General features: G+C 44.4%; 1 protein-coding gene and 1 pseudogene across 2 annotated transcripts in view; both read left to right on the plus strand.

The window, feature by feature from the left end:
- Positions 1–97, plus strand: part of LOC147896943 (uncharacterized) — a 61,844-nt pseudogene extending 61,747 nt beyond the window's left edge.
- Positions 1–19,592, plus strand: part of LOC147896942 (uncharacterized) — a 133,050-nt gene that overhangs the window by 102,388 nt on the left and 11,070 nt on the right. For both annotated transcript variants that reach the window (XM_087381663.1, XM_087381664.1), the window contains exon 4: positions 6,712–6,856. In XM_087381663.1, the coding sequence (XP_087237789.1) occupies positions 6,712–6,856 (145 nt within the window). The remainder of the gene's footprint in view (positions 1–6,711; positions 6,857–19,592) is intronic.

Raw genomic sequence — 19,592 nt, forward strand, 5'->3', positions numbered from 1 at the left:
CTTTTACGGCGTGTTCTATTGGGGGTTTTTCTGTCTGGACAGCTTCTATCATGTAGACGTATTGCTCCGGCTATTTGTCATCAGTGTTTGGGTCTGAGGGAGTCTGTGTCTCATATTTTTTGGCACTGCTCTGAGACACAGGGCTTCTTGGGCATCCTTCGGCAGAGATTTCCTCAGGCTTCTTTTCGGAAGCTTTTCTGGCTTTTTGGGATATATCCTCGATGGCCGGATTTTGAGTTTTCATTACTTGGGTTCGCTACTAGGCACTTTGGACTTTCTGAAAAGACAGAAACCACAGAGTCTTTGGTAATCCTAATTTCTCTACCTTTTTTTTCTTTTGTCATTCTTTGTAGCAATCGCTTTTTGATTGTCTGCAAACTCACTACATCGATTACGATGTATATTTGTCCTATGCGGAGATTTTCTCTTGATGTCCATTTTCAGCTTCCCAGTTCTGGGATAGCTACCTTGTAATATAAAGCATTCAAAGTTTTCTCCAAAAAAAAATAGTGTGTGTGTATAAAATTCCACTCTCATTTTTAGCCATGAGAAAGTTCTTGAAAACAAGTGAAGACATCGGACTTGTCTTTCAAGGGATAAACACCCAAGTATATCTAGTAAAGTCATCCACATAGGTGACAAAGTATGAGTATCCCCTGAGTGATGATCTCCACATCAGTTTGTATACATCACTATGTACTAAGTACAACTTCCTGGACACACTAACTGTCCTAGATTTTGGAAATGAGAACTGATCCATTTTGCTCAATAAGAAGCCCTCACAAACATCTTGTGAGTGCATGCATCTGTGGAAGGTCCACAACCACGTCTTTAGAATGCATTTTCACCAGACTACCATATGAGATGTCCCAATCTCTCTTGTCATAAATATGTGTCTGAAATGCTAGATTCAGCTGCTACATTTGCTTATTTAAGAGCTCCTTTCTCATATGTATCAAGATGGTAGAGCCCTCTAGAAGGAGTGCCAATAAGCACTGCACAATTATAATGCCGGTGGTCATACATGGCACAATGATAACCGTCAAAAATAATTTGAAGCCTTCTTTTATCAGGACTTACTGTTAACTATGAATAAAGCTCCGAGCACAAATCTTAAGGGAGAAGTACAACATGCTGGGCACGAGAAAACAATACCAAAGTCAAGCACCTGTAAAAGAGCTAGAGAATATAAAAGGTTGAGGCTTATAGTGCCACCTTAATTGGTCCACTACTTCAAGAAAACATTCCTCTTGGTAGAGGATGCCTACGGTGAAGACCCCTGCATGCTCTGCCAAATGGCTACCAAGCTATGTACCGTGTCTATCTAGATGCAAGCAATGTGTGTGCGGGGTAGACCTGGGAGGCATCCAAAGACGCTGTGCATGTGGATCTCAAAAATGCCATGCAGATGTACTGGCTAGAATCTCCCACAAAGTATGTACAGAGGCATGCACAGGTTTGTATCGAGATCTAGGAACATCTAGAGAGCATGAGTCAACCAAGTGCCATGGAAGCAAAAGAGCCCAAGAGTCATGCTTCTCATAAAAGACCTGAGGCCCTGAAAGAGAAAGCCAAGCTACCAAGCCCTAGGTCATGAAGAAAGGAGAATACATAAAAGTGCTCAATAATCTACCAAATGATCCTCGCTTGTCTGCAATCCCATAAGCAATGTTGAATAGACTCCTTAGTAGATAGGGAATGGATGCATGCAGAATCTCCATATAAGCCTTTAGTTTGTCTGATGAGAAGTCTCAGCCCAATAGCATCTGCCTAAGATCTCAAAAATATGCTCATAGCTTCAGCCACAAATAAATACAAGAAGGGGGCAAGAGGGCATCCCTGGCAAACTGATCTAGAAATCTAAAACTCTCTCCCCTTTCTCCTTTGACTAGCACTTGGCTGTGGCCTGATCTGTACAAGGAGGAAACCCCTCTACCCAAGCATGTGAGAATCCAAAATGTAAAAGAGTACCCTCCAAAAAAACCCAATCTACTAGTCATTTGGTTTCTCGAAGTCCAAGACTAGAATGGCAAGTCTTTGGTCATTTTGCATAGCCCAATGTGAAGCCCCCAAAATAAGAATATATTATCAGAAATGCTTTTGCCACCCATCTGTGTATCATGGATGAGGTTTGGAAGAATGGGCTGCAAGCACAGATGAATAGCTTCGGCCAAATCTTATAAAACGTGTCCAATAGAATGATTGGTCTCCATTGAGAAATAAGATTTCTGCAACCCCCCTTTGGGATGAGATGAATGTGACCCTCTGTGAATCAGTTAGCCATAATACCCCAGAGTGTCCCAAACACCCTGCAGGGTTGACGTGATAAGGTCCCCAATCATGTCCCAAAAATCAAGGAAAAGGATGGTGTCAATCCATCTGAGCACGGGCAATTGCCCTTAGGTAGGGCAAGAAGTGTAGTCCTAAATGCCATGTTAGTGAAAGGTGCATCAAGTGAGACTCTTATGTCTGGCTTCACAAACCCTAGAATACCCTACCAAAAGCTACGTCTGGCATCACCTTTGGTAGGTGTGTCTGGATCAGGTGAAAGAAAAGAGGCATAAAATCGGAAGCTATGCACAAGATGGCATCAAGATCTAACTCTAGAACCTTGTCTGAGTCAATAAGTCTATCTACCATGTCTTGGACCAAAGCGAGGGAAAAAATGCTTATTGACTCTGCCCCCCATTTGTATCCAAAAGGAATCATGCGCATGAAAAGGCATACTTTACTCTATGATCTAGCAAAATCTACTAATGAGCCCTTGCTGTAGCAAGGCACCCCTAAATCCAAGCATCCATAGGCCGTTTTTGTTCTTCCCTATGCAAGGCTGCTAACTGCTGTCTAGACCCAACCTCCTCTGAGAATCTCAGCTCTTCTTGTACAACATGATAGCATGAACTGGTGTGAGAAAAAGGTATGACTTGATAGCAATTTACCTAACTTTGCACAATCTCTAGCATGTAGCTTGTGTTCTTGGATAAAAAGATTACCAATAAAACCCCGAGTGACACCTGAATGAATCTTATTACGAATCAACTGCCTTTGGTGGTGAAGCGGTACACCACCAAGCCCTGTATGTTCTAGCTAATGATCCTCATCTGCAAGAGGATGTAGCATGGAACACCTTACCCAACCTAGTGGTTGAAATAGCTCCCTCTGGAGAATGAGGTCTCTTGGAGTATTGCAGATGAGGAAAGGGGGGGGGGGGAACCTTACGAGAAAGAACCCCCAACCCTGTAGAATGTGATGACTTGTTGATAGGAATGCCAATAACCCTATAACCATATGAAAGGATACAAACTCTTTCTCATCATAATGTGCCGAAGGAGAGAGAGTTTCTCTGAAATAGTGCTAGCATTAGAGTACGTAATCAGAAGGGGGAAGGAGTAGAAGCCACATCCGTCCCTCGATCAATGAGGAGAGAATAAAGAGCAGAAGAGGAAGGGGGCTGTTGTTGGATGCAAAGGCTAGGCTTGGAAGTAAGGATATGTGGGAGGACCAAAAAGAGAGAGTTGTTGAGTTGATGTATTCTGTGCTAAAACATAATATACAAGAAACATACTACCTTTGCAAGGTTTTCTATGTTCTTTTTATACATCTTGTGATAGCTTTGTAGTCCGATTACTTTTCGATTATACTTTGACTATTGGCACCTTGTTGTCAGGAGTGGAGACGTGTTTGTGTTTTTCACTTGTCTGAAGACACTCTGAACACTATTGGCGATCCTATCAGCGTTCCTACTCAGAATTTTCAATTTTCGCTCAACAAAATAAGCGACATTGTCGATTACGACGTGATACAAACCACAACCTGAGAAAGGTCAATGCTGGCCACAACTTGAGAAGGGTCAGGGGTGTCACGAGTCACAATCAGAACTGGAATATCAACGGCCTCGATTGGTGTGAGAGAAGGCCCCTCCTGCTTTGTTGCACTCTAACCACTACCCAGCACGGGGCAGTAGGAGCAAGATGTGCTATAGTTGTCAGGTGAGAAGGTGGTGCCACAGGAAGACTCTATCAAGGATGAGGGGCCACATTGGAACTTGGAAGCTTTCTAGTGCCTCTTCTTCTTCTTCTTTGGGCAATCTCTAGCAAAATGCCCAAATGTCCTATATATTCCACGTTGGTCTGCCTACCCGCAATCGTGACCCTCTGCCAAAAAAGATAACCATCAGGTCGTTGCAGCATGATGTGGTCATCAGAAATCTTAGCGCAGATAACTCTAGGAACCCCATTTAATGTGATCGCTTTGCCACTAAAGGTGTAAACTAGGGGGGGTGGATCTAAATGACCACTCCAAAGGTAGCTCCAAGGGTTACTGTAGCCCTTGTTAGACGTAGAGCTATGACCAGGATCCATCACAGGACCGCACTCTCGAGTGGCCGACAACACTCTATTGCCGATTTCCTGCCTCCAGTGCCTCATCCACCTCTGATGTCCTGATGAGGATGATGATGATGTGACTGATTTGTAGTTCGATCACTGACATGACTATGTTGTACTTAGTACTTAGAACTATCATTCTGCATTATTTTTACATTATGCATTGGTGTGGATGCTCGTTTAGTAGCTCCACCCTCAAAGCTTGATTGTACTAGGGTTTCACAGTCTCATAGACCCATCAGTCTTCTGAAGACTTTAATAAACTTTCTTTCTTTCTCTCTGAGCTCTCTCTTATACATTTTATGGTGCCGACATATTAGAATGTGTGCCTTTGGGAACCTTTGTGGGCCATTAGGAGGGTTAGCAAACCTTTTTAATTCAGTTGGTCAAAACTAGAAAAGCTTGAATAGGACATTACAAATACACAGAAAATAAAGAATGCATGTGAATGAGAGAAAAACTCTCTACCAATCATTGTGACAAATCTCGTCTTACTTTTGCAAAGGAGCTTCTCTCTATGGCTTCAATTTTATGGTAGTTTGCTTCAAGCTTAGAAACACTATATGGCTTGGATTTGAAAAGCAAGCCAGCATGCATAATTGATGCTTACAAGAAATACTATATGGCTTGGATTTGAAAAGCAAGAAAGCATGCATAATTGATGCTTACAAGAAATATTATATGGATTGGATTTGAAAAGTAAGCAAGCATGCATAACTAATGCGTTCCTTGTAAAAATGGTATTGAAGTTCCCAATGAACTTGAGCGGTCTACCAAGGAAGAAGTCTGCTCCTGTCTCCGTGATCGAAGTATCCTCTCATGGTGCCGAACTACCTTATGAATGAAGCCTGCCAAGCATCTCTGATCTGGATAGGAGAGGAATCAGGACATGGCCCCATAACTATCTCTAAAGAGGCGGTAGATATGCCCGCGGATCTCATAATAGATGGGACACCTAAAGATGAAGTGCTCCTCTGTCTCAACCTCCTGCATATCGCATAATGTGCATAAGTGCCTCTCCCTAGGTAGACGCTCTAACCTGCTGCTCTCTATACGAAGTCTATGTGGAGAGAGAGAGAGAGAGAGAGAGAGAGAGAGAGAGAGAGAGAAGATTTTAAAGGATTAAGAAAACCATAGTCATTGAAACGAAATCCAGTTAAATCTCTGAAGTACAAGCAAACAAGCAAGCAATAATATGCACCCTTGTAAATACTTTAACTCAACATTAAAGCCATTGGACATGTACAATATTTTAGAAATGTTATGAATAGCACCCAAAGAGAACCTGCATGAAAGGTTCTCTCTCCATGAAAGATGTAACACTAAACAAAAAGTCGAATAAAATATATGACTATATATTTCCCCTTCTTGTTGCAAGAAAATTGCTGACCATATAACATGCTATTCCACTTTCCTTTTCCCCCTTAGTAGAGTTTTCCATGGAAAAGATGCAAACTCTGGAAAAAACAAAGCAACCACTAGGTGACCATTTTATTGTATAAGTAGACAGTTTCTTCTATAAAACTAGCTAATTAATCTTGATGAGAATTATCAGTGAGAAGCTGATCAGCATAGTTGTAATTTATGCACAACAGTATCAGAGAAAAAAACAAGCCTTCCAAACAGGCCTGAGCTTCTCCTCAGTTTTATCTTACCATCTTCACAGAAGACTGCAAAAAAATAAAAACAGTGTGTTCCCTCTACTTTCATACAGCTCCCTTATGTATGCTATACAAAATGTTTTGGATCAGTGGTGTAGTCTGTGTCATGCATCTTGCTTCTGCCTTTTATGTGCTCTCCTTTTTATTCTCATATTCTTTTAGTTATCTCTTTCTTCCATTTTCCTCTCACTGTTGATTTCTGCTATCACTCTCATCTTCCCCTTTCCTCTTGCACTTACATTCAGCATCATACCACGCCCTTTACCTGTTCCTCTTTGTCTTTGAAGCATCCTGTAGTTGTATCCACCAACACTGATGTAGGGCCTTTGCTTATCTCATCATATGATCTAATCCAAGTTCAGGTCTCCAACCGCTGACCAAAAAATGCTTGAGTATATCAGTGGAATAGCGTGCAGCTCTAATACTTGTGATGCCAGGCATCTCTTCGTCTTACCGTGTGCATATAAATCATCCAGGTGTTCTTACCAATGCTTCTGAATGTGTGAGATCCAGAATGTTTATAGGGATCTTGGTTTCAACCCTAACCTTTGAAACATTCGATTTCGAAAAGTGCAACCTGTCTATGTTGGTGTTGTTACAATTTGTAGGGCAGTTCATGAAGAGACTCCATGCTAGGATCTGATAAATTCAAGATGTGTGTTCAGGCATTGTTGGACTTCAAGCTGCACTACATGATCCAAATGCTGTCAGAGGTTTGGTTCTTTTTAATGTTTCCCTACGAATGCTACATATTAAGAAACAACAGTGGTACCTGCGCCCTCTTGTGAAAGCATTTCAGAATGTACTGAGGTGAGAACAAGTTCTTTCTCATCTTAACAAGACAAGACCTTCATAGTCTACAACTCAAGTAACTCTGTATTTCAGTTTCTGATGGAAAGGAGATTGGCAGAGTACATTATCCTGATGACTTTGATTGCTATCATCTGAAGTTATTAGCTCTTGCAAGTTTGATACTCTCTTTTTTAGTACTAGCCTTCTGGGCTCTCTAGGGAGGTGTAGAGATCTGTCATGTTGGTCTATATACATATATGAATACTAAAGTCCCATAGCCTTTTGCATGAGAGACACGTACTTTTTAAAGGGTGTGTTGAGTCTCACATAGGTATAACTGCCAGCATCTGTCACATGCCTACACAGCGTGTTCACATGAAGAGAGTAACAACATTCAACTTGTAGATGAGACAATAGAAAGATAATTTGACGAAGTTGGAAACGACCGCCGGAGAAAACAAGGGTGTTGACGACGATGGCAACATCCCCTTTGTGAATTGACACCAAGATACAAAGAAAATGACTCCACTATAATGAGGTGGATCCACTCTGTGATTGGATGTTGACCGAGCTCCATGCTCCTACCTTTCATTTCACTCCTCTCCCCCATCTACATCATCTGTTCTTTCTCCTATATGTGTAATCACCTGCACCTTTGTGTCTTCCCCCTTTATTTGTTTTTAATCTAGAAAAAGAACCTACTGTATTTGTGAGGCAATGATAAGAAAGAGGAACTATATGCCTTGCAGCCCTCTTCTACGGGTTTTGGATCACTGTCTAGGTAACCCAGGAGCAAGTGCCAACAGGAAGTATGACGGACTATAAAACTGACGGATTCCTTGATCCGTGAAAGACCTATAGACCAAGGCTTGCAGAAACTCTGACAATGCTTGATGGTCTTCCTGGAACTTTCTGTATTATGCTCCGAATTCAAGCAAAAGGTACAGATCATGTCCATCCATACGTTCATGAGGGCGGCGGCTACTCAAATCTGCTGCCCTTACATCATAAGGCTTTTGTGAACCATCCATATGTGCCAGCGTGTGATGGTGGTACAAGTGTCCCAACACTGTCCTTGCAAAACTCAAAAGGGTTCTCCCTGGAGGGTGGTGTGGCATCTTGGTGGATACGAGGAACTTCCCAATCACTTTGTAAGTAAGGCCTCCCTTTGAAAGTTTACCTTCCATCCCCCCAAGTGAGCACTCATCGTATGCGCCTCACCCATGAAACAATCTTGAGCCAGCATTGCTAGATCCCCCTAAACCGAAGGGCTTCTCCATGCACAATGTGAGGTTCTTTTGAAATCTGACATGCAGCAGTGACATGTGCCATTTCTCCTCATTCTCTGACCAAGGACCAATAGGGAGTCCTGGCATGCACCACTTGCCAAAACAAGAGATCCTCCATGGTGATGATTTGTCCAAATCCGTGACCAAAACTTAATGAGAACTTTGTGGGGTACTTGTTGCTCAAGCTAATACCTTTCATGCAAGGGAATCGAAGAGAGGCCGCTAGCTGAAGAAGTCTGCAAATGCGAATTGTGTGCAAGGAAGGGCACTTGGACCATCCCTATAAACTCCCCTGTCTAAGGTGGTCCTTCCCTAGCTAGAGCTACCACTAACTATACTCCCTTTGGCCAGCCATGGGAATGCTTGTCCAACCTCCCGATCCTCTACCATTGTAGCATACCAAGGAGGTGATTTTATAAAGTGTCCTTTTGAAAGATGGGAGGTTGGCTCGACTAGAACTTGTAGAACACATGGTGAGGGCTCGTACCCGTGAGCGGCCGACAACAATCTATTGCCGCGTTCATGCCTCCATTGCCTCATCCATCCTGATGCCCTGATGATGTTGACGATGTTGGTGATGACGATGATGATAAGATTGATATGTAGTCGACCATTTGACATGACTATGTTGTACTTAGTACTTCGTTCTACAATTTTGCATTTTTTGCATTCTGCATTGGTGTGGATGCTCATTTAGTAGTTCCACCCTCATAGTTCATTTGTACCAGGATCTCCCTCAGGGTTAAGATGGCATTTTCAGCCTCCGCATTGGTTTTTAATTAGCTCATTTTGAGCTGCTTTTTTCCTCATGATTGCATGCTGTACTCCCGCATTTGAGCTTGCTCTCGTGGTTTTCATTCATACTTAATGAAGTAATTTTCTTGGAACAAAAAAAGTTGTTGAGATTGTTAATGCTTAAGGGGTAGATGATACTACTAGTCCATGGCATTGCTACTCCTAGTTTTAATTTAGTTGTTGCGTTTTTTGTGCTAGTGTATTGGTTGATGGTGGAATGAGGCTAAGTGAAGAGATGCTTGGTGTCATTTGATTTTCACTGCTAAGGCTTACCCTGACTGTCACAGACTGGCCGACCTACTGCCCCTAATTGTTGTTTGCACCAACCTACCACGTCATAGATCCGTTGGTCTTCCAAAGACTTTAATAAAATTTCTTTCTTTTTTTCTTTCTCTGAAGCTATAATGGTAGGGCAAGGTACCAGACTCTGAAAGGAAACCTTAGTTTGAGACAACTCTCCCGTCTAGAGCGTCAAGTGTCCTTTTCTACGTGGCATCTTCTCAAGCCTCTAGAATCTCCTCATGGCATCTCCTCATGCCTCTAGAATGGCTCCCTCAATCTCCTGTATTTGTCACCCCGTATTGTTACATCCCTAGCTAACCTAGGTTAGGTAGTGACGTACCTATGGGTTGGAGGAGGTGGAGTCAACAAATTAGGAAGGTTAATTCTAGCCAAAGTGTTGTATCTAGATGGAGTTCTAGAAGGGAATGGAGTTCATATGCTAGTTATAGTATTTGACCGTAGCCTATATTCTTTTTTAAAACAAGAAAAGAGCCTTCTATGAATGCTTAGAAACAAACCATACAAGTCGGCTGTCCCGAAGGCGCCAATTAGGAATAAAATCCTCAAGCCTGGGGGTGGCCTTCCTACATCCTGAGATCCTGGCTCAATCTATGGTCTCCTAGAAGGTGAAAATAATATCCGGGATGCTACGTTCCCTGACAAAGCCTGTCTGCGTATCATGGATGTTGAGGAAACCTGAGCCCTACGATTCCAGCTTGAGCTTTAATGTAATAGCTCATAGCCTCAGGCACAAAAAGGAATAAAAAGGGGGCTAGGAGGCAACCCTGACGGACTGATCTGGTAATCTCAAACCTGTCCCCCCTGACTCCACCAATAAGAACCTCGATGTGGGCTGATCTGTAGAGGGCTGACACCCCTCTGACCCATGCATGTGAGAAGTCAAAGCGAGTTTATTGACCCGAGCTTGCAGAGTATGGCCTTGCTCTGCAAGTTTGTAGTACGTGGATTGATGCCTAGACAGGAGCCCTGGAAGGATTTTTTCTCACGCAGCATTCAGTCTTGCACCCCTTCTCATGGGGGAGATCGGTTGGACAGCAGCAGATGGATCTTTACTTCAGCCCATCTCAAATCCCCACCTTCCCCTCTCATGGCTGCTATTCTGAAAGCTTGGTGCTGCTTCAGAAACACACTTCGCAGAGTTCCACCCACTTCTCGTGAAGAGATTCAAAGGCAGCCAGTCATGTGGAATGACTCGATTTTGGATCATCATGGCAGACCACTAGGAGTGTCACATTATATGCAGTGGTCTATATGGGAGAGGGGACCTACCTCTACTGTAGGCGCTTGGCAAGCCTTTATGAGACTTCCAGAGGATCAGAGATTTTTACCAGTTGGCCACCTCAGAGGGAGTGCACTCAGGATATAGCAGATACAAGTAGCCATTCCGCCAGAGTGGATTGACACAGATGACATGCCGCTTACAGAGTCCACTTGGTGGGGACCGTTCCCAGGGCCGGGCACTCCGTTACAGGTCATTGCATTGCATGATGCACATGAGGATACCCTTGTCTTTGATGTTCAGTCTCGGGAGGCAGACTTATTAGATCTTCTGATGATATTATTTTGGAGGTGGCATTTCAGCCTATCAGGATTGTAGGATTCATGGAGTGGGGCAAGGATTCACAGTGGTATCTTGACCCTGATCCTATTCTCCTTGCGCTGGGGTCTTGGAAACTTTGGCTGTATGGTGGTTCCCCTATTAGGTTCTTGCAGTGGGACCTTGGGGAGTGGGAATGGATTGATGAGGGGCATCGAGAGAAGAGCTTTCCCTTCTTTCGATATACACTTAGAAATGCTCGTAGATTTCATCTCAGCAGTAGAGGTTGGAGGCCCTCTAGAGCACCACACTGGAATAGTTTTCAGATCTCTGCAGCTGTGCGGAAGAACTTTTGGCATAAGCTCTGGAAATCCCTCAGGAATAGAAAGGTCACTCTTTTCTTTTGGCTTTCTATTCATGGAGGAATTGCAGTGAACTTGTGGAGATCCAGGTTCGGGGCTGACCCTACTTGTCCTCGTTGTCACTTGGCAGTTGAGTTAGTACATCATTGCCTTTGGGAGTGCAGACAAGCGAGGATGATCTGGAAAGGTGTTGCTAGGATTTTCAGCATCTTTTATACAGCACCTTTCTATATAACCTGGGGTTCAGTGGCTTGGTTATCTCTTACTGGCCCACAGGTGTTCTTCGAGGGACATGATCCAGATCCAGCTTTCATTGTACGGTGACATTCAATGGAGTCTTGTTCCCTCTAGGATGTTCCCCACACTTCTTTCAAAGCTGCTCATGCCTTAGTAGACACGTCTTGGGAGATTTTGGCTAGCATTGCAACTTGGCATATTTGGAGAGCCAGGTGTACAGAGGCGATGGAGGTTATCCAGGTTTACCCTTCCCAAACTATGGCCAATATTTGGACTAACACAGTACACACTCTGATGGCCATTTGGGCGAGCATGCAAGGATCCTCCAAAGCAGCCACTGCCAGGAGAGTTACTTTTTTCAGAGTTTGGAGGGGATCTCCTTTCTTCTCTGAGTTGCCTTCAGGGTTGAGATGGCATTTTCAGCCTCCGCCTTGGTTCTTTATTAGCTCACTTTGAGCTGTTTTTTCATGCATTGCATGATGTACTCCCGCATTTGAGCTTGCTGTAGCAGTTTTCAATCATACTTAATGAAGTAATTTTCTTGAAAAAAAAAAAAGAAGTCCCTCAGCAAAGGTTATCCAAGGCGCAGTCTTGGACCCGGTGGCCGAAAGAAGTGGCCACCCGTTGTGTGACGAAAAATGTAAATACGGTGTGCTATACATGTGATGTGCTTGGAGTGACCAGAGAGCTTTATAGTGTGCGGTGAGTGCAGTTTTTTACAGTGTGATAGCACCAAAATGTAAAATTTGAGGAGAGAGAAAGTAGAGAGAGGTAGTATTATTACTGTGGGTAGCACAAATGTTTTTTTTGAGAAGGGTGTTAATGTACCCTGCGAGGTGGCTGCTGTGTGTCAGTAGGAGGTGACTGGAAGGTCTGTGTGTCACTTGGAGCAAGGCACTAAGTGTTGGTGGCATGCATTTGTGTGCACCAAGTCTATGGTTTGGGTATTGATAGCCTTGGTATAAATTTTGAAGGAAGGGTGGAAGAGTGGTAAAAATGCAAGTGATGATGTGGCTGATTTTTGGAGAAGGCTAGCGCATGCATGCAACGTGGCTACGTGAAGAAGAAGAGCAAGCTTTTGGAGGATGAGTTGGTAGGTACATGGGATGGCAGCCATGAGGGCGCGGCTTGGGGATCCTTATCGAAGGGAGCCGTGGTCCTTGCGGGGAGTTTTCTGGGGGTGGCGACATTACTATATGCAGGGCGACTGGGGAGATGATAGGAAGGAGAGCAGTGTGTGGACAGACGAAGGGACAGTAGTGACAGGAGAGAAGCTGCAAGGCAGCTATCATCACGTGATCGTGAGTTGCACCATCAGTTCTACAAGGTGGCCGAGTTGATAAGGGAAGCTTAGATACTCCAATAGTTCGTGGGCGATCTTAGGAGAAGCTTGATGCTGCTCTGCTAGACAGTGGGAGCTCGTGGGCAGCAGACTAAGTTACAAACGGCTTGTTGTTGTCTGTGATCGAAGCTCAAGCAAGGTGAAGAGGCGGCTCACCAGCAGATTGGTCTTGTAAAGAGTCGTGGCTTATTATGTATATATGGTATTGCAGTGATGAGTACGGGCTGTTTGCTCTCACTGGAGTCTTGGGGTACTTGGCTGTGGGATCACAATTGTGCGGGCCTGGAGTAGATAGGCCGGGTGCTCTGTGAGCAAGAGAGTAGCCATCTTGAAGCTGTGATCATCATGTGAAGAGAGACGGGCGACGAAGGACAGTGGGAAGAGAGCAGTTGGGGAGTGCACTGGGTGGACGATGATGAGCAGAGATGGACACATGGACGACTATGTGGATGGAGAGGACCTTGGGTGATAGATAAGCGGTGAGCTCTGTGAGCAAGAGAGAAGCTATGAGGTAGCTATCGATGCGTGAAAGCAGATATGGGAGATGAAGATTCTGCAACAAGCTCACGGGCTGGCTAGATGTTGAGTGAGCATACAGTTGTGTCGAGGAGGAAGGCAGAGAAGCCATTGGCTAGGAAGGTGCCGGATGCAAGCTGTAGGGACCTCAGCTGTTGGGAACTACAGAGATGGCGAACTACATCATGGGAGCATAGCTCACCACAGACTTACATGAATCCGATAGCAGCTTGAAGGCAGCTGGCTGTAGTGAATCTAGTGCTCGTTGATGATCATGGATAAGGCCTTGCTTGTGGTGACGGGACTATGGGCAGCAGGAGGTTTTAGATAGAGGGCTGCATGCAGTCCAAAGATTATGGGAAGCACTGTTTATTGACCGTGTGTGAGATGAAGAACTCCTTGTAAGTGTTTGGTGGCATAGGAACGAGGGTGGCTGGTTAGTCATTGGATGCATACAAAATCTTTGAAGCTGGAAGGTAGAGAAGGCTTTGGCCACAGGTAGGTGCCGGGTGTTGCTGCAGAGACCTCAACTAATAGAATCTTCACAGATGGTGGGCTGCATCATTTCTAGTGCTTGTTGATGAGCTTGGGGAAGATATAATAAGATTTCTGACTGTGGCCAGCTTGAGGGTTGATATCTCGAAGAGTCAGGAAGATAGTCTTCATGTGGGTTGTGGGTTGGAAGCATTTTGAAGCTGAATGCTTTCTGAATTGTTGAGGGAAGTTCAGTTCTGAAGCCCACTTGTCTTGAGCTGTGTAGTCCATTGGGTTCTTTTTGAGGTTGTGTGGATCATTATTAGTCAGTTTTTGTGGGGGTTTGTCTCGGTTCCCAGTTCAAGGATCCATGCTCTGGTTGCTGAAATATAGTCCCATCTATAAGCTACCCATGCTTTTCTGATTCCACTGGGTCCTGGCCATAAATGCTATTTACTGTTGCAATAAAAAAGGGAATGATCATATCACTGGAGTTTGGGCTAGGGATTTGTGGTCTGTCTTTTTAAGGATTCGATGTTGAAATTTTGTTGTCTGCTATCCATGGTGATTATTGGACTGTAGTAATATATGTGAGTGATGAGGAATGGGCAGACGTTGTTTGGCTTCCAGAGGAAATATGGCCAGAGTATGTGCTGAATGTAAAGGTGTGTAGAGACGAGGTTGTGATTGTGTTGTTCAGTTGCTTTAAATGTAGATGAGGGTGGCTGTGAAGGCTGACTAGGCTCTATCTTTTTGTTCATCCACCGTTCCTGACGTGGCCGAAGAGGCTGTGTCTTGGGAAGACCAGGTCTGTTGCTAGGAGGGGTCTCTTTCGAGGGTGAGTTGATAGCTCTATATTAGGTGGTGAGTTCCAGATAGTGCACTTAGTAGGAGTCGTCTCGATGGAGTCAGAGAAGACTTTTACTCAGAGCATGGTGCAATGTTGATGCCTTCAACTTGTGAGTGGTGGTGCCTTCTCGCTATTATAACTTAGGGCAGATAGTTTTCCGTCTTGTTTATGGTTCTTCTTCTAACTTATTCTGAAGCTAGGATATGATCTCATGGTATGAGGTGATCTAGAAGTTTGGAGAAATCTTTATTGAAGAGAGCAAAGCTATGAGAGCTTTTGATGGCTTCTAAAAAAGCCATGAAAATCTTGAAAAGCGATTAAATGTGTCTAAAGCTTTATGAGGTTTTATGTAGGGGGAAGAAGGAGCTTTGAGTTGATACAACACACTCGATAATTCCTAGCTCTTTCTTTTCAAGAATCAAGAATCAACTCTGAGCCTGCTCCTCCCCGCTCTTCCCTTGCAGGCCTCCCTCCTCCTCCCCTCCCTCTCCCCTCCTCCCTCTCCCTCCCTCACAGCCCCCTTCCCCTCCCTCCACCCCCTCCCTCCCCGCTCCCTTCTCCCTCCCTCCCTTGCTGCCCTCCCCAACCCTTTCCCGCTTCCCACCCCGCCCCTACCTGCCCTATCCCTCGCCCAGCCCCCCCCCCCCCCCCCCCCGCCCTCCTCCCACCCCCTACCCTTGCCTCTACCCCGCCCTCTACCCCCGCCCCATTTCCACCCCCTACCATCGCCCCTACCCACCCCCATCCCTCCCCTTCCCGGCCCCCCATCCCTCCCCTTCCTTGCCCCCCCATCCCACCCACCTCCCGTACCCTACCCCCGCCCCCCATCCCGACTCTACGTTGCCTCTATCCCGCCCCCACCCCGCCTCTCTCCCGCCCCTCTTCCCGCCGCCTCTACCCCCCCCCCTCCCCTATCGCTCTCCTCTTGCCCGATCTTCCGTCTTCACCCAGCTTCGAAGCCTCTTCTTGCTCCATTCGTCGTCGCCCGTCTTCCTCATGCACTAGTAGAGCTGACAGGTCTTTATCGTGTTCAAGTCGGCCTTCTCATTCAAATTGATGATGGCTCAGCCCTCAGTCAATCCTCGCCCACTTCCACCGGCCGCGAAAACCGTCACGTTTTTGAAAGACGAGTTGCAGCAGCAGCTCAGGAAAGACACCGAGTAGGAGAGTTCCACTTCACTCTTTGCTCGCATGCACGGGTCCCACCCCTCCAGGTTACAGGCGAGGGACCACTTTGCTTGGATATTTTGTGGTTCGTTTACCAGATTCCTACAAACTCCAAGTCAAGAACAACTTTGCAGGAAGCTAAGAAGGACGGTGTTTCCATTGCGAGGAACGGGGACATACAAAAGCCAATTGCCCCAAGTTCAGTGGTAACCAGCAACCCTTAGTCTCAAAATTGAAGCAGGGACAAGGTCCCAAATCTAAAACTGCCAATGCTACAGGTATTTCTGTTAATGTTCTTACTTGTCCTATTTTCTGCAATTGTACTTTTAGTCATACGCTCTTTGGTCCTGATGATCTGTTCCATGCTTATGGCAAAGTAAAAGAACAACGCGTTCATTCTTTTTGATCCTAGAAGCTCTCACAATTTTGTTCATCACAAACTTGTGCCAAAATTAGGGTTGGACACGACACTGAGTGATCACACTTATGAGGTCTGTCTTCCAGCGGGAAAACAATGTTGGGATCAAAAGATTGATAGCCTTCCTCTCCGGATTCAAGACTACGAAACCATTTTGCAGTGCTATATTTTGCACTTAGATTACGTAGACTTGTTACTTGGCATTGAGTGGTTTAAAACCCACGATATCTAGATCGGATGGAAGGACCATACTCTTTCTTTTGGGCATCATGGTGCACAATTTTGTATATGGTGTGATAAGATACCCCCCTCATAGGACCCTCTTGTAAACGTGGTTCAGTTGAGCCATATGATTAATACAACTTCTTATGATGCTTACTCTTGTTTCTTGAGTCCATTTTCTTCATTTGTTACTTCCGTCGAAGACAAAAATGAATTAATTGTGTTTGAACAAGGTGAATTACTGAAGTTGTTGGCTGAATTTGACGATGTTTTTCCCGCTCAGCTGCCTTCTAGATTACCCCTTGAAAGGTTAGTAGATCATTGAATAGATTTCGTCCCTGGTGCTCCGCTTGTAAGTATTCCACCTTACAGGATGAGCCAGGCTGAGGAGGATGAGATAGCAAAACAACTCCAGGAATATATGAACTAAGGATATATTCGTCCCAATAAATCACCTTGGGGTGCACCAGTTTTGCTCCGAAAAAAGAAAGATAATACTTGGCCAATGTGTGTGGACTATAAGCGTCTAAATAAAGTAACAATTAAGAATCGGTACCCTCTGCACAAATCTGATGACCTGATAATAGACTTGCAAGAGCGAAGTATTTCTTAAGATTGATTTGCAAACTGGTTATCATCAGATCCACATCTTTATGAAACATGTTGAGAGGACAGCTTTTAGGATGAGATATGGTCATTATGAATTCCTTGTTTTACCTTTTGGATTGACAAATGCTCCAGCAACATTCCAACGGATGAATGAATGACTTGTTTGAGATTACTTGGGCAAGTTTGTTGTTGTGTTCCTTGATGATATCTTGGTTTACGGCAAGACCGTAGAGGATTATATATCTCATCTAACGCTTGTCTTGAATTTACTAAAGAAAAGTAAATGCGACTTCTTTATGAAGGAAATCATTTATATAGGACACAAGATCTCACGGGAAGGGATTAGCATTGACCTGGACCGTATCAAAAGATGTTAGAATGGCCGATTTCCCAAACTGCCAAGAACTTTGTTCTTTCTTGGGCTTTGCTATCTTCTTAAGGAAATTAGTATGTGATTATTCTAACATCACGGTTCCCTTAACCAACGTGTTGAAAGATCGTGGACGTAGGTCAAACCAACCTATCTCTTGGAATGAAGATTTGAACCAGGCTTTTGATACTTTGAAATTTTGTATCAAGGAATTACTTGTTCTTGCACTGCCCGATCCTAGTAGACCTTATATCTTAGAGACCAACGCTAGTGATTTTGCGATCGGGACAGCATTATTCCAAGAAGGAAGACCGGTTGCATTTGAGAGTAAAAATTTTGATGACACTCAATGTGGTTGGCTGACGATGGAAAAAGAACTTCATGTAGTGGTGTATGCCCTAAAGATTTATGGTTCTCAATTTCACATTTTGATTGATCATCAATCAATCATGTATGTGATGGAAATGATTTGAGGGGCCGAAAAGCGAGATGGGCAGAGTTGATGCAGGATTTTGATTTTGAGATTAGGTATCGAAAGGGTTCATTGAATAATGTGGCTAATGCCTTGATTCGTATTAAGATGGTAAATGCTTTATCATTTACCTAGATATCTTCTGATCTATTTCAATCCTTGAGAGGGCTCTGCGCGACTGATAGTCATTTCAGTTTATATTGGCAGAAGGTCCAGGATGGGGCTCCATGATTGACCAAGACTTAGGGATTGTGTCTGCCACAGTCCAAGCAGCAAGAGGTTAGTGGATGATTCGGAATGGCTTGCTGGTCCGAAATGATAAGATTTGTGTACCGGACTTTGGGGATCTTAGATCTATGATTCTTAGGGAGTGTCATGATGCATGTAGTGCAAGGCATCTAGGGGTATAGAGGACTTTGTCTCTTGTGAAACACACTTTCTATTGGCCTAAGAGAAGACAATTTGTTGAACAATATGTCATAGGTTGCCGAGTTTGTCTAGCTACTAAGGCTGAAAGGCTTAGGAGCGTAGGTTTATTGTAGCCATTGGAGATACCCGGTAATAAATGGGAAAGTATTTCCATAGATTTTATTACCGGTTTGGCAAGAACGCACACTGGTCATGATGCCATATGGGTTCTCGTTGATTGATTGACAAAGATGGCTAGATTTTTACCTACAAGATCAATCATATCAGCTACTAAATGGGCTCACCAGTTTGTGGACCAATTGTTTAAACTGTATGGTTTGCCACTTGACATAGTTAGTGATAGAGACTCCAAGTTAACTAGCAACTTTTGGACATTAGTGTTTGAAAAGTTTGAAGAGCAGAAACGGCCTTCAGATGCTTGGATTCAGGAGCGCCTTGCTGCAGCAAGGGCTCATCTGCAGTTATTGCTTGATCAGAGAGCAGAGTATGCCTTTCATGCACGGGAGTCCTTCTGGATTCAGATGGGTGGTAGAGTCAATAAACACTTTTTCTCTACTCTTGGCCCTAGACATAGTAGAGAGAGTGTATCCCAGCTTATTGACTCACATGGGGTTTTACAGACAGAGCCTGATGACGTCTTACGCATAGCTTCAGATTTCTATGCCACCCTCCTTACTGCTGATCCTGAGACACACGATAGAGAGGATGCTAGACAGGCTATTTGGCAGAGTATCCCTGTGTTGGTGAATCCGGATATGCATGTTCTACTCGATGCACCTTTCACCAACACAGAGTTCAGGACTGCACTTTCAGCCCTTCACAAGGGCAAGTGCCCAGGTTTAGATGGCCTCACCCCGTCTTTTTTCATTGCATTTTGGGATATGATTGGAGACTATATTACTTCAGCCATGCAGGCCATTTGGGACTCTGGCGAGATGCCTGGGTCGCTTACAGAGGGTCTCATCCACCTTATCCCAAAAGGAGGTAGCAGAAATTTATTGTCCCAGTGGAGGCCTATCACACTTCTAGGGACTTGTTACAAGATTCTGGCCAAGGCTATCAGCCTCCGATTGCAGCCACTTCTCCCTGATCTTATTCATGACACTTAGACGGGTTTTGTGCATGGCAAAAGTATTTTTGATAACATTTTTTCTTTCTGGGAAGGTTCAGAGTGGGCCATGCAGAGTGGCCAGAATCTTGCCATTCTACTATTGGATTTTGAAAAAGCTTATGACAGAGTAGATTGGAGTTTTTTGGAGGGCACCCTTCTTCGCTTTGGATTCACTGATGTTTGGATCAGAGGTGTTTCCTCTTTGTACAGATCAGCCCATAGCCAGGTACTTATTGGTGGGGTAAGGGGTG

Source organism: Dipteris shenzhenensis, chromosome 11 (assembly GCF_047967505.1).
Source record: "Dipteris shenzhenensis isolate YYH24624 ecotype China chromosome 11, Dip_SZ_1.0, whole genome shotgun sequence".
NCBI classification, from domain to species: domain Eukaryota; kingdom Viridiplantae; phylum Streptophyta; class Polypodiopsida; order Gleicheniales; family Dipteridaceae; genus Dipteris; species Dipteris shenzhenensis.